Genomic DNA, 25,690 nt, shown 5'->3' on the forward strand with positions numbered 1-25,690 from the left:
GGTAATTTTGAAATTTGTCTAAGTTGATGTGCAAACAGGAGACTCTAGGAACAGCTGGAAAAGGTAAAATTACTTGTTTTTCATCTACCTCATGATTTACACACAAGTATCTAAGGATAAGGACAGAAATTTCGCTCTTCATGGCCAAGGATGTTACTTCTGCTTATAGTATGCCTTGGATTTTTCTAGCCTCATATTCTGTACCTTCTTTTCCACACCATGACATAGATAGAGACACTATCATCCTTCTTGAATTTTTCCCTTAAATTAATGTTAATATTTTATTTTAAAATGTTTACTTTCTTTATAAATAATTCTCAGACTTTACTGGAACTAACTACTGAGTGTTACATATGTAGCATATGCAGAGTAGATGAATGTGGAAGAAATGAGTGGCCTGGTGAATGTTCATTGTCAGTGGTGGATGGATGATGGTAATCTGGGTTTATACATAACAATTAGATACACACATATACATATAATGTAGAAACAACATAAAGCCGATCCTATTATCTTTTTAGGTTCCCAGATTATGCAATAGTATTATTTAAAAGCTCACTTGTATAGTTAACTTATTTTCTTTGCAAGTGACAAAGTTTGAGGTGTTGGTAAGACTTTCTAGCCCTTCAGCCACAGAAGCTGACCTTGATCACAGGGTTCCTGATTTATATCCCACTGTTTTTCTAGGCCTTGTTAGCATCTTATTTCTGAATTTATATTGTCGAGTCATTGAATAAATTAATTATGAAAATCTTTACAAAGAAATTATAATAAGTAATATTTGTAATACTATAAATCTGCCAATTGTAGTTTAATATTCTTAAGAGTCAGTAAGTAGGTTAAGGCCTTTACAAGGCTTCAGTAATATTTTTATCACTAGTTATCAATGCATTATAGATATAAAATGATCAGAATAACAGAAAATTCAAATTAACAGAGTGACATAAAATAGTGTCCATTTCCACATCAATATAGTTATTAAGAAAAAGCCTCAAGGCCTCAAGTTGCAGGGTAAAATACACTTTTCAATATGCCAAGCCATCCAAAGCTGCTGGCTGTTAGGCACAAGTGATCACTCTGTGAGCAGGTGTACCTCGTAAAGGCAAAAATCAAGTCAATGTGACCCAGTTCTGGTTTAGGCCATTGACAGCTCTAAGCATTATTTGCATAAGGAAGTAAAATATTAATATTTTCTTAATTATAGTAATGGAAATAGTGATACTTTCAATTTTGAGTCATTATCAATGATCTATATATAACCCAAAGGGCACCTAAAAGGAGAGTGAAGTACATATTATATAATTAACTTTGTTCAGAATCCAAGTTATAAAAGACACCATTCATTAAGTACAGATTTCCTCTTGAACTGCCTCATGATAATCAAGAAGGACATTGTTGGGTCTACTTAAATTTCAAGTCAGGAACGTTTTTTAGTGCTGAAGCAAGCATTTCTATTTCAGAAATGCTCCATGGCCTTCAGATGGTTAGCTAAATATACTTAGCATTCGAGGATGTATGCATTTTCCGACAATCACATTAGACGATGCTACATGTGCATACGCGAAAATGCAACTCTTTTAACAGTCATGAAACCTTTAAATAAGATGCTTCCTCTTGCAGGATTAGGAAAAATTATAAATGAGTTGATTCTTTTCAAGCATATGTAGATGAATCAAGGAAAATGTAATTAAAGTTTTTAAAAATTATCAAGGTTATAGTTATTAATTTCATACATTTACATAATTAACTTACAAATACAATAGAATTACTTACTAATTGCCTAGCATATCATAATAAAACATAACCTGAAAATGAGGCATGCATTCTGCATATTTTGAATATCAGAAATGCCACATGACATGGGCTAGAAAGGGACCTGTGAATGGGTACTTTCTTCCTGGCTAGATTCCATTGTAGGGTGTGACCATTTGAATGAGTATCTTCAAGATAACAATGAGAAATCTAATTAGGCTTAAAAAAAATCCATCCTTATTCTTTGGTTACTACCTGTAGCACACATACAGGAAAGAGCACCAACTCCTCCTTTGGCTCATATAGGATCCATGACTGACCTGCAACGTGTGGACAGCACCTTTCTTCTACTATTATGTCTTATACAGAAGAGAGGTGAGGAAATATAACAGCTTCCATTAAGGTACATACCAATATGATACAGACTGAAATGGGGGGATTTAAACATTCACCTAAGAGGAGATTCTGTCATTGATCACACACTCTCTGCTATTTTACAGTTTGAGCAATTGCATGTTGGTAGTGACCTGAAGGGATAGATAGGGATTGAAGGGATAACTAAGGATATTTATCTCCTTCTTTCTAACTCCAAGATAAAATAGGCAACTTAATGAGTGATGATTATGAACTTTGCATCATCTTTTATCATTTCAACTTTCTCTCTGTGTTGGAATAAATAGAATAGACCCTAATAAAAGACAGTTCTCTACAGAAGATCAGAGGTCATGAAGAAAAGAAACAAGCCTATTCTATGAACATAAGAACAAAGGAATAATGGTAGAAATGACAAAATACTAATCAGGTCAATATTGAGACATATAAGGACTGTGGTTAGAATTTGTTTTAACTAGAAGACAGTACTTTCTGATCACACCCCTTCTTGAACACTGATGCAAATTTAATAGTGACTATTTGGGAAAAGATGCACAAAAACTGAGAGGGAATTCATTCTTTATTTCTTTTTTAAAAATCATTTAGTTATATTTACTAAACCAACACAAACAGCTAGTAGGGAAACATTTTAGCACTTAAGCACATTAGATTTATGAAATGAATAGAAATGTTTAAAAGCGTGTTTCAAAAATAATCATCTAAAAACCAAATTAAGAGCTGTTTGGGATGTACCAATATCTTGCTATCATTGAACTGGCCATCAAAATGCATCATAGAATATGGAGGCTGAAAGAGTACATTCTGTACAATAAAAGAACACACCACAAGCTCAGTCATCCCAGTTTGTTCTAGGCATGACAAAAACATGTTTTCCAATATTAGTTACTGGGCTGTCTTCAAATACATAAATAAAATCTACCACACAATCATGGAAAATTAATTTATTCTTCTAAATTAAGGAATTCCTCAAAGTCAGAATTAAAATATAGAGCAGACTTACCTTTTATACAGAAGAATAGCAATCACAATACAGATGATAAAGACCACAGCAAGGACAGGACCTACGACCCATATCAAGCCTTCTTCTTCATCTGTGATTGGTTGTGGATCCAGATCCATTGACACGACGGGGTCAGAGTATGGGCTGGTTGCATACATTTTCTAAGGATAAACAGAGTCCATTTCATTTAGAAAATCATGTCTTCCTAAAGGGTATTTTTAGCACTAAGATGAGAGGAAAAACTTATGACAATGTATTTGATGACAGGTTGATAAATTCATATTAAACAAATACAGAGAAGAGAAGGGGTGTGTTTTAAAAAAGGAAGCATAATATGAAGGAAGTATGAGAGGAAGAAGGACATTTTACAATGCTGAAAATGAGAGAAATATAACAAAATTATTTAAAATTGTGTAAATGACTTCAAAGGTACTTTTACCATAGAATTTACACATACAATTTCATAAGTGTAAAATACCAACAAGCAGGTCTCAAATCTGGGCTGACAATGTTCCCTTCAAGAGTCATAGTCTATCTAATAACCACCCCCCCACCAACAACAGGCATGAGAAGGCTTCTTTTGAGTTGTTGGTCAAGGTTACCCAAAAGATTCCCCTAACAGGCTATCACTGTTTCCTTTAGCTGCCTGCTAGAAGTCAAAGGTAAGTTCCCATTGCTGAAGACACTATGCACTTCAGACATAAGACTCAGAGGACCTGAGCTGGATCTGACATGAAAGCCTCTTCCATGAAGTATTCATGGTACTAGAAGGAGCCATACAAGCTTCTGAAGGAGGAAAACAACCAATAGTCCTACCCAGCTGTGATGCCTATGAACCATAGGAACAACTAACATGGCATGATAACTCTAAGAGTATGATCATGGCACAGAGGCTTTGGTGGTCACTAACAACACTCTCATTGGACTTAAGGCCACTCATCAAGAAAGAAACCATGCCTGGTACTGGAAGCCTAGCTAACCACCTACAGCTAGTGAAGTCATAGATCTTGAAGGAGAATCTATAACAGTCACTTTATGAAATCAGCATAATCCCTAACTACACTCTAAATATGTATCCTAACATCTACAGATCAGTGTAGTTCTCATCCCTCATCAAAGGAAACTTCTCTTTACAACAAGAAGAGAAAGATCATTGCAGGAAACCATAACTGAGAAAAACACAGAGTTGTAGAGATCAGTTTCAATGATACATCTACAACCATGGCATCACCTAAAGTACAGGGATCATGGTAGAAGAGGGAGCAGAATGATAAGAATGTAAGAGCCAGAGGAACAGGAAGCTTACTGTGAGATTGTGTATCCCAGAAATGCCAGGGACACTACACTCGTGAAATTCTATCAATAAAAAGGGTAACATCAGGCATGCTAATTTAGAAGGGGGAAATCTCATAAGGCTTCTACTCTACACAACAAATTAAAGGCAACTAAGGAATGTTGAGAGATGAGAAATAGTCTTCCCTAGGGAAGAGCTCACCAATTGCTTACTCCATACAAAATAGTCATTCAATACCAAATGGTCTTCCCTGACAACATATACATACATACAAGCAACATTATATTGACTGAGCAGGTTGTACTTATATATTTAGGAATATACGCACACATACACACACACACACACACACACATACACACACACACACACACACACTAATTAAAGAAAAATAGGTCATGAATTTTTTTTGACAGCAAGGGGAGTAATGGAGGGTTGAAAGGAAGAAGGAAAATAATGTAATTATATTAATGTCAAAAATGAACAAATATAATTAAAAAAGAGTTAAACAACTTTCAATGAGCATTTGCATTATAGTAATATATTAATTGCTTTGTGAAAATAAAGATGATAAAATTGAGTATTCCCAATCAAAAACAGTGATTCCAAATATTCTGAAATCCAAAAGGTTTTGATTGTTTTTAGGGTATTTTACAAATTTGGGGGATTTGGACTGTTAAAAATCTAAGCAAACAATCCAATGAGCAAGCAGCAACACTCTGAAATCAGAAACACTGTTGTTCCAAGATCTTGGTCATGAGACAATCCATGTCATGAAGTTACAGAGATCAGCACTGGCAAACATTTCCATGGGAAAACAAACCATTATTTAATGCAATGTTAGAGCACACCAGCATGTCTCAGGACTACATTTCTAGGCCAGTTAAGTCTATACAGTTACAAAAGGGAATGCCAATTAAAAACCAAGATGTATGGAATAGATGGTAAAGCTTTGTGAAGCAGAATTATTAGAACTTGAGGGATTTAGTAGATTCTAATTAATTTATGACAGCTACCAATTAGAAGTTCGTATGTTTGTTTCCAAAAGAAAATTGATCACATTTCTTCAAAACGCAGTTACTCAATTAGGAATGGGCTTGTTTCTGGAATACCTTATTTCATTCTATTTTGTCCCATTTAAAATGAAGCATTTTTGCAAGGTGTGGTGGCACATTCTTTTAATCCACTTGGGAGGCAGAGGCAAGTGAATCTCTGTGAGTTCAAGGCCACCTTGGTCTACAAAGAGAGTTCCAGGACAGCAAAGGCTGTTAAAGAGAGAAACCATATCTGGAAAAAACAAACAACAACAACAAAAAAACAAAACCAAAACAAAACCAAAACTAAAGCAGCAACAACAAAACACACACACACACACACACACACACACACACACACACACACACACACACACACACAAATAAAGCATTTTCTTGACTCCCATCACTTTTAAGTTCTTTGTTTACTCTACTCCACATGTCAGTTCATACCCAGTGGCTGCAGGTGTCTCCTTCCATTTACTCATCTGTTTTTAGTGAACTGTGACCTTTAGTACTATAATATCATTTACTAAATCTAATTGTCTTTCTTCAGTGCCTAGGTTTTAAGTATCTTTGAAGACTTGCCCCTGTTGAGCAAGACTTAATAACTCCCATCCTGACTTTCCTAATTCTGCATTTCACTAACTCCTTCCTACCAGTTTTAACTATTCACTTTCAATTGCCTGAACATTCAGGTTCAAATAACGAACTCCCCTTATGCCCAGATGCATCTTTGTCTTGATCCCTACTTCTTTATGCTTTCACTGTGAAAGGTTTGACTTATGAGTATCCCAATGTTAAACTGCTGGTCTTATAGATACCATTTGTTCATTAAAACCTCATTAATGTGCTCCTGTAGACACCCAGAGCTTCTGCATTTTATTAATTACAACTGGTACTGGAGTTATCATCCTAACTTGCAACTGTAATACCTTTGAGAGGCTTTCTCTTATGAAATTCCTCTATGAAACATGGGTATCTCACCATGGTTATCAGGAGCCTTGGTACTTTTGTTCTAAACCTTCTTACCACATTTAACACATTCTATCACAGTGAGCTTTTGTTGCTGCTTCCTGAATGTTCTATCCTTACTAATTAACGTATTCACAAACTCTATAACATTTAGCTCCAAAAATCCAACTACTTTCCAAGGACCCACTTAAACACCGCCTTGTTTACTGGTGGGATTCAGTCCTAAAAAAAACCAAACAAACAAACAAAAAACAAAAACAAAAAAAACAAAACCACTGGATACAAGCCTGACAATTAGTCATTTATTTCATGTTTGATGGCATGCATTAATTTCTGTTTTCGAAGATGTGTATGAATTCTTCATTTTCTCTGATGAAACTAAATTCCTAGAAGGTTTGCGATGTATATGCTGTTTATGTTTATTTTGTTTAAAATGGCTAGCATAGTACATTGTATTTAGAATGTTCTCAGCAGATTTTTACTGAATAAAGTACAACAAACAATCAAAAAAGTCATTCTTTCAAGTGGCTGACAATGCCAAGACACAAGTGGATATACTTGTTCAAGACCAGCAAGTATAGTTAAGTTTTTAATCTCCATTTTTCACAGACTTATCTTGAAGCACATTGTCTGAATTTAGTACAAGCTCAACAGACAAGCAGAGAACATGCTACATTGTATACTTGAATTTTACTATTGTTTTCTATTTTCTTTACTTCCTAGGACAGAGGTTAAAAAGACATTCAAGATTGTCTATGTATCAAATAGATGAAAACTCAGTATTTTTTTGAAATTTCTGAAATACAACTTGAAAGCTGGGGGGGGTGAAGGATAGGAAGTCTTGGAGCATGCATTGATAGATACAATTTACATCAAGAACTTAGAATTGAGTTTATATATCAAGGAAATATAATTTTTCATATGTTTGTTTTGGTAGGATCCCTTCAGTTTTGTAGGCTAATCTCAACTTGATAGATGTGAACGAACCAGCTGATTTGAAATTCTTTACCAAATGGCATTGAGATAACAATCGAAATGCTCAATCAAAATGGAAATTTATAGACAGGGCTCCCCAGAGGACATGAATTTCTAACTTAAGTCATGAAAAAGGAAATGAACAGACAGGCATAAAATGATACCAGCCTCGTGGAAAGTAGAATTTGATGAGTGGGAAGAAATAATAAGAGATTTAAACATTATATCATTCAAAACCAGTTTGTGGTACTCTAAATAGTAGGCAACACATTAGAAAAAAGCTGTATGTTGGGGGAGGTAAAAAGGGTAGAGAAGTGGTTTATGTTACTGCCAATTGCCAAGTAACAATTGAAATGATTATAGTTATTATTACTAATCTGTCTTAGAGAACTGAGGCTTCCAAAAGTAACATATCACTGAAAACTGGGTACAACTGTTGACTATGTAGTGAATGATGGTGTTACTACATATGACATGTAGGTAAACCATTGTTTATCTTGAGAGGAATGTCAAGAAATATAATAGGACATAGTTGGGGCCAAGAACTTGTGACTAGAGGGGCTTTAGGCCCTAGGGGTGAACTTACTACTACAGCTCTACTAAATGAACACAGTATTAAATTGACTCCTAATGACTCATCATTTTATTCATATATTAGTGCATCTCTCAAGCCTCATCAGAGAAACTTCTTTTTCTAGTAGGAGGTGATTGACATAGAGACCCATAACTTCTCAGCATGCAGAGAACAAAAAAAACTATAGAGTGACAGTGACCAGCCCTACATGGGACATCTATATCAATTATATGCCCTCCTCTCAAGGCTCAGAGATGGTCATGAAAGACAGAATATAAAGACTGAAAGAGTCAGAGGCAGTAGAAGAGAAGAAGGGAAGAGTCAGAGGCAGTAGACAACTACAAGGAAAGAAAGAGTCAAAGGCAGTAGGCGACTATAAGGAAAGAGCCTTTTCCAGACACAAGAACTCAGCAGTGCAAGACCTGCAATATCAAATCAAACAAAAACCCCAATATGGTAGTTTTGGATGGGTAAAATGTCCCAACCATAAATGAGGTATTATTGGTAATAGACATCAATTAGAGGAGGGAGAGTTCTTCAGGAAAGCAGAACATGAGAGCTATCCATGCTCCGGTAGATGATCCTACACTCATGCACATATAGCTAGCTCCATGTGGACTTAGCTGAAGGAACAAAACTCAAAATACCTAAAGCAAAACAAAACCAGAACACATGAAGTTGGGACTGAAAAGTAATGGAGGAATAGGGAAGAAATTACAGGTGAGGGAATACAGATTAATTAAAATGCATCATATGCATTTATGAAATCATCAACAAGAGAAAAACATTGGAGAAAAGGGGCAATTAAGAAAACAAATTTGAAAAATTTTATTAATTCTAGAATTAATGAGATAGTGTGATTCTAGAAATTCTCTAGAAATAATGAGACACCAATGAGGAGACATCTAGATATGAGAAGGAATACTTGGGAGACTTCAGAACCCATAGTTCCCAACAAAGGCACTATCATCAGTCTGCATGACTGAATGAGATTTCTATGCTGATTTCTGTAATTTACCTAAGCATTTAAGTACACCTTCTGAAACATTCCTAGAACTACATGATGAAATTTCTTTGTATCTGTCTACTTTATATTTAAAAGAAAAAAATGATTTCTAACATCCCATTCCCCTAATATTTTACTTTAAAACCTTCAACTAGATACAGAGAGCATCTTGATGTATTGAAATGCTAGGAAAGCCTTCAAATGGCATTTACCCATAAAGGTAAATGAGGCTACCTTTGGTCTCTGATTTTCCATGGGAGAACTCCTCTAGTCATTAAAGAGAGTACCTGTTGTCTAAGAGTACACATGATACACATACCTTTCATAAACTGTGAGCTTCTTAAGTAAAGAGACCAACTCAACTCAGTTGCCACACATACCAGATTTAAGCCTTGATTAGGACACAGTTAGGAAGATATGTAGTAAATGTTGATGTGAACTGCCACTTTCAACATCTACCTTCCTTCCAGTCTACTGTTTTTCCCCATTTTTCTTTTCATTTTTTAAAGCATTCAAAGCAGCTGAAGCATAAAATGACATAGGAGCAAGATGAATTACATAAAACAAGACAACTCATTATTTAGAGTACCTTAGGAATTCTCACTCATTGAATTATTCTGTAACTTTCTTGGCTTTTCAATGATAAAGTCACTCATACATTTCTATAATTGAAGAAGCTGGTTGTATTCACCTCTTCCTAGAAAAACTGTCTGGTGAATCTGGATAGAAGCACTGTGTACTCACAGTTACAAGAGAATAAATTAAATAACTGCCCTTGTCCATATTTTCTAACATGCTGTTTGAATGACAGGGTCTTTTGTTTCCTTCCAAATTCCACAGGCTAACATCTCCTCAATCATGCCACATGAGAACAGTATTTTTTTTCTTAAAGCAAATCATTTCCATCAAAATAAAGAGAGAGATCTTGGTGAAAATGGAGGGAATGCTACAATGTGTGTTATAGACTATGCTCTATCAATTTGGTACTTCACACTTGAAATTCCTATCATCTGAGATGACATCTTGTTGGTAAGGTAGTATCATGCAGAATGCTCACCAATGCTGGATGGACAGGTAGCGCAATGTTACATTTCCATTAATGACAGCTTGTGAGAATTATTTCATGTACACGCAGGCACATCCCCAAATAAACATACACAGTGGTGAAAATGAACATGTGTAGGAAACAGAAGCCATTATAATTAACTTACAGATTCTGCATGGTCCATCACTGCTAACACAAAGAAAACATATTCTTGTCCACTTTGGAGTTGCTTGTTAGTAAATCCACCATAATGTTTGTCATCCCCCAGGGTGAACTCAGTGGGAAGGACATCAAAGTGAGCAGCAATATATGGCTTTAATTCAACTTCTCTCCCATAACGGATGCTTCTGCGTTTCCTAGATATCTCCTTAAGCAGCTTAAGGAAAAAGTGACAAACAGAAAAAAGAAACATAAACAACCAACTTATTGATGTCTTAGAGAAGAAATTAATCCAGGACTGGGAAGAACCTGATACAGTTTGTTCACCTTTCCTGCAGCAGGTCAGCACAACTGACTCTCAGCTGTGATTTTCAAACACTAGCTTCCTGTTAGTTAAGATGCCAAACTGATTTGCAAGGGCCAGACTTTAAACACAGCATATTAGACCTTCACTGGAAGCTCATATAATTTCCTGCACTAACGAAATTCTTTAAAAGGCCAACACTACATCATAACCTGTTTAAGGAAGAAGCACAGCTTGATGCACAAAAGCCTGGTCTCATGGGAGATACATGAAACAATCAGTAACCAGTCAAAGCCACCTAAATGCTAAAATATTATGTTTGCATAGAAGATGCCACCGTTTTGCTAATGGAATCATTTATATGATGACAATTCTCTAGAGTCAGCAGACTTGGAATCTAATGAATAACTTTGATTTACTTATTCGAATAAGTCATTGTTACTCACTTCCATGTCTGGCTCAGATTACCTCTTTCACTAACCAGTTTGGAAGATACTCTTGACTTTTTCCCACTGAGCCAACTTTGCCTAGAATAAAGGTCTGAAGAGTAAGTATTTAGAGAGGTGACATGGTCAGTAGGGTGGGTAAGTATAAGTTTCAAGATAATGAAGGAAAGCAATCATAGATAGACACACATACACATTCTTGCATTTATAAGAAAACCTGAAATTAATGTTTGAATTATTTATTGCTTTTCATTGACTTTCCTCAGGAGAAAACCTCATTAATGATGTGAGAATTGATTTCAAAACAATGTAACCTTATCTCGGTCTTCTCCTGTCGCACGTTATTTTATAGAGTCTAAGTGGGAAGAAGCCTTTGGTAGTCTTTAATGCCTTTGGAGGTAAGTGATCAATTTTTAGTGGATTTTTAGAAAGAATATTTATTTTGTTTTAATGTCTGTGGAGAAAGCGGGTAAGTCTGAGTATAAACTGGAAAAACTTTGTGTACCTGAGGGCAAACACAACCTTTACCTTGGTAAACAAAGTTAAAGGAGTTAGGCAGATTTGGCAGCACAACTATTATGCTTGTTTTTTATGCTGGAAAGAAAATAGTAAAACCAAACTGGTGAAGTAGACTTTGCCCAAAGAAATGCTGTCAGGAGATGGAAAGATAGATGGTTCAGCAGATAAGGGCCCTAGCTACTCTCTCAGGCAACTTAAGTTTGATTCCCAGATCGCAAATGGTGGCTCACAACCATTTATAACTTGAGTTCCACATGATGTAACACCCTCTTTTTGACTTCTGTGGGTACCAGCATGTATATGGTGAATATTCATACATGAAGGGAAGACACTCATACACATAAGTTAAAATTTTTAAAAACTAAAGAAAGAAATGCTGTCATAATCAAGGCAGAACTGAGAGGAAATAGTTACTGGCCTTGTCTAAGCTCAAATGCTTCTGTCAGCAACCACAGGCAATATAGTCTGTTTTACACTGAGAGCCGCAAATGTACCCAGCTGACTCAAAATCTAATAATGTGGAAGACAGCCCTCTGGCTAAGTAATAATTTGTTCCTATGACATGTATCAATAATATTTAATTTATCATGCTCTAAAAATGTCTGTGAAATCTGAGCTTATTGCTACAACTAAAATTATATGAGATATAAGGTACTTATAGGGGCACAGGGGATTACACATGAGCTGTTTTGTAAATCTTGTTCTAAATTCTATATATTCATGTATCTCTGTATTCATCCAGGTGGGCCACTCAACTGTGCTCCAACTTCTGGGAATAAAAGAACAGAAATTTACCTTACAATCCTGTTGCTAAACATAGGTTTACATATAATGATGAATATGGCCATTAGTTAATACTTACTTGGTACCAGACACTCTTTTAGGAAGCCTAAATGAACATCAGTTCATTCACTCCCCACAATAGCCATGTAAAACAGATCACAAATATCTCTAATTCTAAATGAGCAAATTTGAGCATGATAGAAACATTCAGTGTATGAATAGACGTTATGGGTGACAAAAAATTAAAACATCCATAGGAGAGAGACATATGAGAGGCTTTTCCACCTAGTTTTTATATTTGCACAAAAATCAAGAGATCTAATGCCATGTGTAAGCCCTGATCACTTGAATCATGTTTCCTTAGCATGTACGTAATTTTTTTGTATCTGCTTTCATTAACATAGATGAATATGATATTTCTATTTCCTGGAGCTTTTTATAAACATGAAAATTGTAAAATTCTGACACCAAATATTTAATGTAATATTATACTTGAAAGGTAACTATTGCCAATGTGCAGTAAATGATAGTCTATATAACCCTTGGGGGGAGTACACTACAGATGTGCCAAGCAGTCTTTTGAAGTTGGTCAATCAAAAACATTTATCATCAGTTGTTTATGTGACTGTATCCTTGCTTCTGCTTCACTGATTAAATCCTACCTTGCTTCTATTCACATTTCAGATATAGGCAGCTGTCATAATTTATCAACATCTTCCCCATGATTACTACCATTTGCTATTGTTTATTTAGGAAACATAAAACAAGCACCTCAGGATTAAATATTAGAACATTTTGGTGTTCTTTAGGTCTAGTGCAGCCATTCACTAAAGTTTAATCTGGAATAGGACCCTGCTTTAAAGACTGCCCTTTAGGATGCCTCCAGGGCTATACTTTAAATGGCCCAAGTGAGTTTAAATAACACCAAAGTTAGCCAAGATGCTGGAATTATAGCCACAAATGACCTCATTACTTTATGACAAAGCTTTGAAGTACAGTGCAATGAAAAGCTTTGGCACATTACATCACTTGCCCTCAGATAAATACAACTCACATTTGGGAGTCATTCTGCCCAAAATTCATTGCAACTATCAGTGCCTGTTCTGCTCAGTTTGACCTTGAGAACAGGAATTCCAGTCTATGAATTTATCATTCAGATAATAACCCAGACAAAAAAAATAAATGAGCTCAAAATAAAATTCTGAGAGTAATTTGCTTAAGAAACTTTTTTTAGTCTTGTATGGGTCTAGAAGTGAGGCATACATGGGGAAATCCCCTTAGGCCATTGTACTACTTGATGTATTTCCAATAATGAGAATTATAGGCCTTACTGAAAAAGTACTCGGTCAAATGTAAGAGAAGAACTTGGCTTTGTCAAACCTAGCAACACCAATTTCAAATTAAAGTTCAAGCTAAAATTACTAAAAGGCTCTGTCATACACACTAGGTGAAAAACAAGTCCTATCTGGAGGGTTCAGACACAGGATGAGTAGGCAGAAAGTGAGGCCATAGCCTACTTTCACTTGTTCACCTCCACAACAGTTACAAAATATATTGGACATAATTCCAGAAGTTATATCAAGGGCTTCAGTTCTTTATCAGAAATAATTTTCATTTTCCAGTCAATGCATATCTTATTTCTTCCACCATTAATTCTGCAATGTGGTCTCAATTATATCAGTAAGAAAAGTGGGAAACAACCCATCCTGACCCAAAAGTTTTGAATTAATAAAATGTTCTTTATCAAGCTATTATACAGATTAATGCACCACAACTCAAAGGATGATTAAAATGACCCTTTGTTATGGGAATCAGCAGCACAGACCTGTGGAATTTAATTGCAAGAAAGTTCAATGTCACATAGCCCTATATTTTAATCCATTAGCATTTCTGTGCATTCTAGAGGTTAAAACCTGGCTGTAAAGGAGAATCGCTTTCTATTCCTTCCTATCAAATGGCTTCACTTCTAAGAAAAGCTTATTACTGAAAGCATTTGATGTCCTTTTGCCTTGGATTCCAGTGCTTTTAAAATTCATTTTGAATAGGTAGAAACATTTATAGATTCTACAACTTATCTTTGCATTAAAAAAATCCAATTTCAACAAAAAAATGTGATAAGGACAATCCTATAATTCAGCTAAGAACTAGTTAAACAGTATAGCTTGACTTAGTTTTAACTGCTTTGAGAAAGGATTCTGTTTCTCTAATATCATAACTGACAGAAGATAAACTGACAAATAAGTTATGTGACCACATTACTCAAATGTGTCATTTGGCAATGCAGCCACATTGCCTGACCACTAGACAGTGACACCCTCAGAGACCTGACCTTGAACTTGTCTATCCTTCTGAACCTGAACAAATTTAACTCATAAAACTGGTAGGTGATGAAGAGTCGTACTTGTTGAGATGATGCACATCTTCCAGAGGAGGCAAGCCCCACCCCAAATCCCTTTTCTTTTTGTCAGATCACAGTCATCTTTGTGCAGACACATTTCAAAACCACCAACAATTCCTAGCAGTGTAGTTAGGGAATTAATCATTGTCCTTGCTCTATTTGTATTAATCTGAGGCAGATAGAATATATAAAAATAATAGGATTATTTTGAGATATAGCCCATGTTGTAAATGAACCACATAAATTAAGACTTCATATTTCTGGGCGGGGCTCATACACTTACAGAATTCTGGTTTTTTTTTTAAGTCTCTGTAGTATTTAAATGTGACTCCTAGCTCTTATAGCAGGCTCTGGTCATGTCTGAGATCTTGGCAAATACTTGGGATCAGTTTTCTCACTGCAAAGAAGTATGTAATAACTACTTTTGAAAAGTACACGAGGCTGGAGAAATGGCTCAGCAGTTAAGAGCACTAACATGTTGCTCTTACAGAGGACCCAGACCTTATTCCCAAAACCACATGGAGCTCACTGTCATCTGTAAGACCAGTTGGAAGGGATCCAACACCCTTTTCTGATCTCCACAGGTACCATGTCCACATACAGCACACAGACATACATGCAGGAAAACACACACACGCACATATAACACCTGACTGATTTTAAAAGTGCTTGTATTTCAGGAAGTAGAATTGAAACCATTTAATTATAAGATTTTGGAAGCTGATACTAAACCCTTAGTGTTTGCTGCCTTTGGTACCACATTCCTTCTTTGCTCAGAATTTTGCTTTTTTTTCCCTAAACTGAAGTGCACTTTTGATTCTAATAATCTACAAAGGAGAGAATAAGGCAAATAAATGTCTGGGAATCAGTCAAATTCTGTGAAAGTATGCTGAAGACCGTGTGGCAGGTTAAATGCAATGTGCTATAAAGTATTAAGCATTTATAACAGCCTTGGAAATTGCCAAACTAATTAAGGCTTCTGGAACTTTATTAATAGAAATGATATTACCTTCCATACTTCCAAACCCATCATGGTTACAATGGGTAGGTAGTAAAAGAATAAGGAAAATAAAGATAAAATAGGTTATAATCTCTTAATTAAAAACAAAAGAATTTTTGTTAGAATTTCTAGGGTATAGCAGGCCTACTTCATTGGTTTATTCAATTTGCCAGATGTACCATAGCTGACACCTGAACAAGATGCTGAGAGGCCTACACAGAACAACTAAGGAAGGACACAGACAACATAGACACAGTTACCTCATCCAACTCCATTTCATCAGGGCTCTCCCATGGCTTGATGAATTTCCCACGAGACTTCTTCAAAGGCACAATTATAATGTAGTAACCCCTATTTGGAAATGACAAGGTGGTAAGATTAATTCAAAGAAGAGAGAAGATGGTTACAATCTTAAATCTACAGACCAAATATTAAGACAAGACAAATTATGGATGTGGGGTGGCTCATCTATTTTTTTATAATAAGGGAAAACAAACTAGTTGTTTATTTATTTAAGAAAAAACATAGTAGTTGTCAATGTATGACCTTGATGACCTCATATGATAATTTCATGTGGTTGGATGCTCTTTATTAAACATCTCAAACATAGCAGACATATTTGCTAGGGTCCTGCATCTGGACACACCCAAGCTATACCAAAATCTACCACTTCAAGTTGCTGTGCCAAATATTTTCAATATTAACTAATAAAAAGTCTTTTAAGTGGGAGATGTATAATAAAAATGGCTATTGTCTATTATAGGCATCTATTATTTTGTACATATACAAAATACTTTTATTATACTTAAATAAAGATAAAAGTATTTTAAAGTCACTCATAATCTTATAATTATATAAAGACAAAAGTGCATTAAAAATTCATTAAACTGTAAAACTTTAAGTAGTATGAGAATTTTTGGACTATTTCTACCTAAAGTCCTTCAAAATAAGATTTAGTCTAATAACATCTACAGAAAGAAGTGCAAATGTTCCATACACTGAGTGAGGATGGTCCATTAAAATATGAGTACTGCATAAAGTTACATGTTCAAGTCAAGGTATATATTAGTAATGAAGGTGCTTTGTAACTTCATAGTACATACCCTTCTCTTGCTTTGCATGTATAAGAACTCTGCTCATATCAATGTTTGGTATGAAGACATTAAAGATAATAACTAACAATATAGCAACTGCACTACAGTTTTAGGTATTGCATAATCTAGTTTTGCCTTCCTATAGCACAATCCAGAAAAGACTGGGTAGGAGCTATATAGCTGTAAGATCAAGTCACAGATAAAAGAAATAAGGACAATTAAATAAATGCCCAATTTAAACCAGTAAGGGAATTCACTCAGACCTTCATGGTGACTTTTTACTCTTTATATCACAAAATCTTGAGAGTCTCATAAATTTAGTGGCGATTCATAGCAAAATTGAAAACATATACACAAGGATGGAGTCATACAATTTAAAAGGAGACAGCTATCACATGGGGCAAAGAAAAGCAAGAAGGGAGGATATTCCAGTCCTGCTCCCCATGCCATTTTAGAGTCAAAGGGCACGTAGGAAGCCCTCTCAGCAATCTCTCTTCTACAGCAAGTTTCTTCCCATAAATGTCTTCTAGAGCTAAGCTGTCCAGTACTGTAGCTTTGGGACTTTCTGTGGCCTTCAAGCATTTGAAATGTGTTTGGTGAGAACTGAGATATGTGATATGCTATATGTGTGAAAGACAGCATGAAAGTACAATGTAAGCTATCTCAGTGATAATTTAGTTGTGATCACATACAGACAAATGACAATAATATGGATATGCTGCATTAAATCAAATGCTGCTAAAATTAATTTCTTTTGTTTGCCTTTTAGAATTATCACTAGTAGAAAATTGAACATTTCCTCCTTGTTCTCACTGAATAAGTCGGGCAGTGATTCCCGAGAATATTCTGATAGCTAATGTGTCACCTGGGGATGTACCCAGTCTAGAGTTGGGGCTCAATACTAATGTGTTCAGAGGTCTCAGACTGGTTACTTAACTCCCTTGAATTGCAGTTGTATATTCTGAAAAATAGGAAAAGAGACTACAGGCCTGTTTTATGGAAGAAAAAAACAAAACAAAAAACAAAATTCAAGTGCACTGAAAGAGTTTGGCAGCCTGCACAGCATATACAGAAAGGAGCAGAGGCCAGTGGATACTGACAAAGGGGCCACATTCTTCACCAGGATCCCAGAGGTTCCATAACACTCAGGTAGAGAGACTTATTAAACCTTTCTCCTAATTAAGAATTCAAACCACAGTCTTTTTTCCCTGGTGCTCTGAGCAACTAATTAACAGATGCACAAGGTTCTAGCACCTGGCCATTCATTTTCTTTACTACAAAGAAGTATGATGATCAAGGAGGGTGAGGAGAAATAAGAGTTAGAGTATGTGAAAGAGGCCAATATTTTTTATTTTATGATCCAAACGAAGCTTCCTCCTCTTCACATCTTCCTACTACCTGAAGGATTTGCCAAACAAGTCCATCATGTTAAATGAGCATGGAGAGAAATGACAGAGCCGCAACTGAGCGTTCAGAATAACACTGCAGATGCACTTGATGAACACACTTGTCAAGGAGCCTCTCTCGCTTATCATACCCACTGCGCAGTCAGGAGTGCCTCTCTTCCTAGAGCAACGACACTGGGAGTTAGCAGAGAGCTCCCATTGTTCCCCTGCAGGTTCTGATAGATCAGAGTCAAGCTCATGAATTCCATTAATTTTTCTTCCGCTTCCACTCTGAGTTGCCATTTTTATACATGAAAAAAAAAATCCATTTTTTTCCTTCAGTAGTATCCCCTCAATTATTCACTTGCACTTTTGGGTGAGATAAGAAGGGACTAGTTCACCTCCACAGCAATTAATTACCAGTGTGGTGGTCAGATATCTGTCACCTTCTCTTTCTACTGATCTAAGCACTCATCCAGGGCAGGCAAGGCAGGGCTACCTTCAGAACAGTCTTGCACATTTCATGATAACCTGGCAATCAGAAATTCATATTATCCAAAGCATGTTATCTGTAGCAGGGGCTTTGTAATATGTCTCGGCATCACCTGAAACCTACCAACCTGTTCAGCTTCTCGTTTTCCTTCTGGAAGTTATGAGTGTCTGTCTGTCTGTCTGTCTGTCTGTCTGTCTGTCTGTCTGTCTGTCTCTCTCTCTCTCTCTCTCTCTCTAGTGTGTGTGTGTGTGTGTGTGTGTGTGTGTGTGTGTGTATAGGTTAGAATCTTTCCACCTTTAGAACTCTACCAATGTCCTTAGTGCTTTCCTTTTTGTCTTTACAGAGACGTCTACACACCAACCAAGGCATCCCCACACTAAACTAGACCTTGATTGGCTTTCAGTGTTTTTAATTGATCTTTGGCATTTGGTCATCACATCCTTGATCATTCTTGCTCACCTGCCTAGAATTACATCAAGTTAATTCTCTTTCCTTAAATATTAATTTATTTTTTACTTCCCAAGTGAACCCTTTTCTGACTTCTGGTAGGGCTATTACATAGACTAAGTTGACAATTTGGAGTCTGTAATTTTCTTAGAGAACTTAAGGAATGTTTTTATATTTTAATAATACTGGTAAAGTAGAAATACATGTAATCTTCTCATAATTTGTTCAACTATGCCACTTTTTCAATGAATTACTTTTCTTTAAAAAAGTGGACGTGGTCAGGGAAGGTGGCTCTGGGGGACTTATGACTCTTCTAAATGAAGTTGTCAAATATATTTGGTGCTCCCTATGAGAGTTTACAATTTCCATTCTCATCAAGCTCTTTCTCCTTCCACTAAAGAAACAATGTCATGATAAAATTGGGTTTATATAGGATAAATACTCCTTATTGTGAAAATAGTTTTCTTCATCAGTTTACTAGCAACCCTTGTTCTAATCTCACATGACATTATGAAAAATGAAATGACTAAGAACCAGGAGAGGGACAAATGGTGAGCTGATATATTTCCTGTAAATTTATATTGACAAAATCATAACAACTGAGCTTGTTTGAAGGGAAAAATGTTTTTGATAAAACTAAATTGTACATTCTAATTTGCTTATTTGTCTTAAGCCCAGACTTTAGGCTCAAAATACTTTTTCTTAACATAGACTTCAACTACCATGATAATAGAATAATTTAAAAAATCTTCTGAATATATCTAGAAAGTCTTTGACTACTTGTAAATTATGATGTTTTCTCTGTATATTAGATTTAACTTACTTAGTTAAATCTAAACTTCAGAATTTAAATTATATTAAGCAAAGTTTCAGTAATTTCATTTAATATCTCTCATCAAGGACCCAGCTCCATATAATTATGAGAAAATGCAAGTTATGGTCTTTGTAACATAGGTCCACTTCAAATGCAGCCAGTTTTTTAGCATTAGCAATATGTCTTGGCATTTTGAAACTTGTTATTTAACTGGGAGGTCAAAATCTTTTTTCAAAGTTCAAAAATGAATGTCAATCCTCACATAATTTTTCCTGTTATGTTTTGTGTGTATTGCTTAAATAAAATTATTTTATCATAGAAATCCAACAGTAGGTTGAACAATCTTTCCAATTTCTATCTTCCAATTAAGATGTTGAATTTTTTTAGCTGTGCGTACTATGGGAAGTTATTTATACTTAGCTTAATGCCCTTCACTGATGAAGCAGTTGGGTGATAAATAGGAAGGCTTCCCTTATCTCTCCTGTAACTCTGGCAACCTACATAATGTAGTGATTACAGCATTCCCAGCAGCACAGCCCTGGGGCTGGATATAAGTGCTGGAACACTTTTGGTACTAATATCTGTCTAGGGGGCATTTTAAATTAATATTTCTTAATTTATTTATATTATTTCATGTGTATGAGTATTTTGCCTGTATGTATGTGTACCAAATGTGTGCACTGCCCATATAGAATATAGTTTTTTTTATTTCATTTCTGTTCTGAAATTAAGCAATTGATTGTTATTAAACTAATTTATATACCTAGTACCTGGTAGTAGCTTTATCACTCAGCATAATCAGTCGAATGCTTTTTGTCCTAATCACTCAGAATAAAATGCTGCTCCATAGAAACCACAGGAGTGCCCTCTGTCATTAAGGCTCACCTTGAAAGAATGGTGGCATCATAGCATTTTCTGATTGGCATTCTGTATGCAAAGCTATTAAGAAGTAAGAATAAAGCATCACAGAATCCATGACACCACAGCCTGCTGCATTCTTGAGGTTGTTTCCAAAATAATCTAGCCATTTGCTTGTCTCAACAAGACAATATAAGAACCAAGTATCAGAAAAAAAAGGAAATAAGAAGCTGTGTCTTCAGTAAATGTATAAAAATCTGTCGCTGTAGATGGCTCTAACATAAGAGTACTTTCTGCTCTTCCAGTGGACCTGAGTTCAGTTCCCAGTACTCAAATCATGTTACTCCCCTGTAACTCCAGCTCTAGGTTAACCTATACCATCTTAAGGTTTATTCAGGCCGAGCATGCCCTGTCATAAACACATACATAAACAAAATGAATATTTTAAATGAATTAGAAACCATTAAATTAGCATAAGGTGAAGAGTGACAGGTTAAAGGTGGCACACACCTTTAATCTCAGCATTCGGGAGGCAGAGGCAGGCGGATCTCTGTGAGTTCGAGGCCAGCCTGGTCTACAAAGCGAGTTCCAGGAAAGGCGCAAAGCTACACAGAGAAACCCTGTCTTGAAAAACAAAAAACAAACAAACAAACAAAAAGTTAAGACCTCACAATTAACCTGGATAGAACTGAAAAAAGCATGTTTTCAGTTAGTAAGCAAATAGCCTTCAATTATCAAATTGTTTTGCTAGACAATGGAAAATGTCATTCAGCACTGTTTCAGATAGATTGTAGTTAAGACGTTAGCAACCACAGGTCAGGTATGAATTCTATTCCTTTCTGCATTTCTCTCATAGACTACTGGACAAACCACTACAGTATTTTCAATTTCAAAACTTGCCAACTATTGCAAATGGTACAGGATGATACAAGACCTTCTTGAAAAGACTCTCATGTCATGTAGAGAAAGAAATAGAGATGATAGAATGGACATTGTTCATCTATTATTCCTTTAAGAAGCCTCGGAAATCAATTTATTAATATGAACATATCAGTATGAATTTGTTATAAATTTTCAATAACATATCTGCGTTTTATTCCCTATGGGTCTGATATCTCCCCATTCAAGTGTTTTTAAATTTAGTTTTTGTTCTTTTGTTTCTCCAGAAGTAAGAAATGCATTTCTGAGGATATTTTTAGAAAATATTCTTTCTGTAACAGTTTGTTTTCTTTCCCTACCTCATCTATGGTGTCTCTTATTTGTTATCAATGTTTTATCACTTTTCCCTGACTCTTTTTTCAAGTAGATGTGGACTGAGTACATAGGAAAAAGTAAAGTTAAGCAAGCTAAAAAGAAAAAAAAAGCAAACAAAAACTCATTCAGAAGTTGAAATACAAAACTAAATTTTGCCACCAATCAATGAAAACACCAGTTCTCACTCAGGACTATGTAACACTTGAACAAGGAATTGGCTCATTTTCTGCATCAGCTATGAAAACAAAATCAGTCTCAATGTCATTGACTATGTTTTGCTCTCTTCACCTTTCTAGTAGTTTGTTCCAGGAAAGACATGAGTTTTATCTAATGGATTGAATTTATCATCCGTATTTCCCACTGTTTTATAATCATTTATAACTTTTCAGCTCCCTCATCTTTCTCAACTTCCAAAACTCACATTAAGTATTAAACAATGCTTTCAGCACACTTCCCTAGATGTCCCCATATAGAGCTGGCAGAATTTCTGTTTCCATAGCCCCCTACTCCATCAGATCCATGCCAACTGTTTGCTCTCTCTTATGATAAGACAGGACTTGATTTCAGTCACTTTTCTATTCCTGGATACAGTACTGGAAATATACTGTGTACACAATATGGATTTGCTTGATTTTAACTGAAAAATCTAAGCAGACTGGTAAGGATTTGGTGTAAGAGAACATGTACCAGCATTTCCCTGGTCTCTGGTGTGAACACTTGGCTCCCCACCCAGATAGCACCCTGAATTTGTTATTCTTAAAGCCAGAGGATAGATGTCATCTTCTCCAAGATGCCTCTCTGAGTTATTAAACCTAAGTTAGAAGCCTAGCAAGCCGTATAACTTTCTGACAAACATCACTGTTCAAGTCTCCCAAGGAACTCTGTTGCTTAAGAGTAGTGATGCATTCTTTATTTTCTCACTGAACCTCTGCCACATTGCCTGGCCCATCATGGCTGCTCAAAGTGTATCTGCCATATCTAGGGATTTGATAGTTGAATGGATGATAATTATGATTAAAAAGTGATCTAGCCGGGCGGTGGTGGCGCACGCCTTTAATCCCAGCACTCAGGAGGCAGAGGCAGGCGGATCTCTGTGAGTTCGAGGCCAGCCTGGGCTACCAAGTGAGTTCCAGGAAAGGCTCAAAGCTACACAGAGAAACCCTGTCTCGAAAAACCAAAAAAAAAAAAAAAAAAAAAAAGATCAAACTCTGCATGTTAAATATGTACCTTTTTTGTAAGACAAGGTCTTACCATGTAGTCCTGGTTGGCCAGGAACTCACTATGTAGACCAGGTTCGCCCCAAACTCACAGAGATGGTCCTGCTTCTACCTGACGAATGCTGAGACTAAAGGCATGTAGCTTCTACCACTTTGTATATATTTCAATAAAGTGGTTTCAAAAACATTTGTTTATATGTTAATAGTAATGAAGTCTCATAAAGAATTAAAAAGTCAATACATATATAAATATAATCTTACACTCTTATTAAATTTTACTGAGATAAAAAGTATACTGGCATTGTATTTTCACTTTTAATTTTCAGAAACTGAAAAAGATTAGACAAAATGAAGACCTTATCTCAGTGAATTTATTTTACTAGTAACATTTTGAAAATTCTATTACTTGTGCTGAAACCTGCCATCATTTTTATCAAATAAACATCAAGTGAAGGTCTGTGGAGGAAAGATTGATTTCGCTGAGTCTAAAGTGGGTCAAAATATTACTTAATCCTGAGTGAATCTCACAAATTATACTTCACTTACATTTCTTCTTTCATTATTTTACATTTTAAAACTTGTTTTTCTCATTACTTTCTTTCAGTTTTCCAGAGATTTGGGGACTCTTCGGTAGTTTTGTGTCATTGAGAAAAAGACTTGCTATTAAGTCAGGCTGCCTGAAAATTTCCAACCTTCCTGCCTCAGCCTTCCCAGGGCTAGAATTACAGGTGTGCCATCACACCTGGCTGGAACTTGGAGTTCTGCACTTACTGTTTACATGTCCGATCCTACATAGTCCCTTGGCCATTGTGTCCTGGTTCAGGTGCTCTCTTTACAAGAAGCCATTCTCTGTATCTTCCATGGACTCTCTTCTTATTGCCACCTTTGTGTTTTATCTTTTGTTTCATATTTTCATCTTATGGCTTCAATGTTCTGTCCTTCCCTGAGAAACTACTGCTGCTCTGGTCACTCCTAGAATGGTGCCTTTGGTACCAATTAACCCTTCTGAACCCACATTTCTACCTGGATAGCTCATCCAAAGACTTCATTTAAAGTACATCTGAGCTGCTGAGTTAAACAGTGATTTCTTCTTGATATTTCACATAGATTGATGAATCGTAACCTTGCCCATTTTGCATCTGATTTCCTCTTGTTACTTCACCCTTTGGTGAATAGTAGCACTTTCCATTTGGATATCTAAGCTCAAATCTGAGCCATGTGTGACATGGTTCCTCTCTTTGATCTCTTTAAGGCAGATGCTGACTCCTGCTGCACTTCTACCCTAGCGCCTCTTCCCTCCCTCTGCCTCCTGCATGGATCACTATTTGTCCTGCTTTATAATCTGTCAAATGTCAACGGACTGTGTGATGACTTCTCAACAATTTTCTCTACTACTTTCAGGAGCTCTGCTCATTCCAGCAGTACATGAACTATGTACAAATGCCTTTCCGTACAATTTCAGATATTTCCCAACAATTTCATCATGTCATACAGTAAAAGGAAAATGTGTTTTCCACCCCAAACATGTAACAGTTATATCTAATATGAGATATTCAGTAAAAGTCTCCTAAAATGGAAAGATAAAAGTGAGGACTCTTGTCTACCTCACCATCACCACCCCTGTCTTATCTTGTTTGAGTGCTCTGGGCTCCAGCATCACAGCACCATTTGCTGCCCTAACTAAAACGGACACTGTCCCTTGACATATAACTTTCTGACTATTAAATTTTGTAAGCTCCCTATTTGATCTTCAAAATTATGTTCAGAAATGCACTGGACTCATATCATCCTAGCATGGTCACTCTTGAGAATAACTTACATTACTGTCTGTCTTTTTATATATCCTACTCGGTGCCAGGCTCACTGAGGACAGAGACGACATGGTTTTCATTACCATATACTTCAATGATACTGTCTTTTTATCTATTAGTTATGAAACCAGCTAAGTATATGTCATTAGATAAACTTCTCAACTAACTGAACTTAATTTTGTGCTTCTGGTCTCCTGGCTTTTATACTATATTCTATGTTGCATTTTCGAATCGTGCCTTCAATGTTATTTTGTACTTGAACTTGAACTCTTCTTATATTTCAGCACAGAGATAAAAATCTCAATATCATACATTACTGTCAATTATTTAAATACTTGTAGTTTCAGTCTTTTTGTACATTTTAATACTTTCTTCAGTTATAGCAAGTATTATTTTTTTTTTTTTTGCCGGCTACCAGTCAATTATCAACTGTATTCTATAAACTACCACAAATTGCATTTTAGCAACTTGTCATCTCCTTTTCAAAATAATATGGCTGGAACAGAAAAGAAATGCATTGTTACACTGATGAGACTGTGTTAACATGAATATACACAGAGAATGTGAGGGAACTAGATAGTTTTAGACTATGAGCCTATGCAGAAGAATCTTCCACACTATAGTCAGAGACCCATTCTTCTATAACCACAATAACACTGA

General features: G+C 35.9%; 1 protein-coding gene across 15 annotated transcripts in view; it reads right to left on the reverse strand.

The window, feature by feature from the left end:
- The window catches only part of Ptprd (protein tyrosine phosphatase receptor type D), a 2,233,434-nt gene that overhangs the window by 122,993 nt on the left and 2,084,751 nt on the right, over positions 1 to 25,690 (reverse strand). For all 15 annotated transcript variants that reach the window (XM_015999923.3, XM_076564405.1, XM_076564406.1 and 12 more), the window contains 3 exons: positions 15,918 to 16,008; positions 10,215 to 10,424; positions 3,146 to 3,306 (listed from right to left, as the gene is read on the reverse strand). In XM_015999923.3, coding sequence (XP_015855409.1) covers positions 3,146 to 3,306; positions 10,215 to 10,424; positions 15,918 to 16,008 — 462 coding nt within the window. The remainder of the gene's footprint in view (positions 1 to 3,145; positions 3,307 to 10,214; positions 10,425 to 15,917; positions 16,009 to 25,690) is intronic.

The sequence above is a fragment of the Peromyscus maniculatus genome, chromosome 2 (assembly GCF_049852395.1).
Source record: "Peromyscus maniculatus bairdii isolate BWxNUB_F1_BW_parent chromosome 2, HU_Pman_BW_mat_3.1, whole genome shotgun sequence".
NCBI classification, from domain to species: domain Eukaryota; kingdom Metazoa; phylum Chordata; class Mammalia; order Rodentia; family Cricetidae; genus Peromyscus; species Peromyscus maniculatus.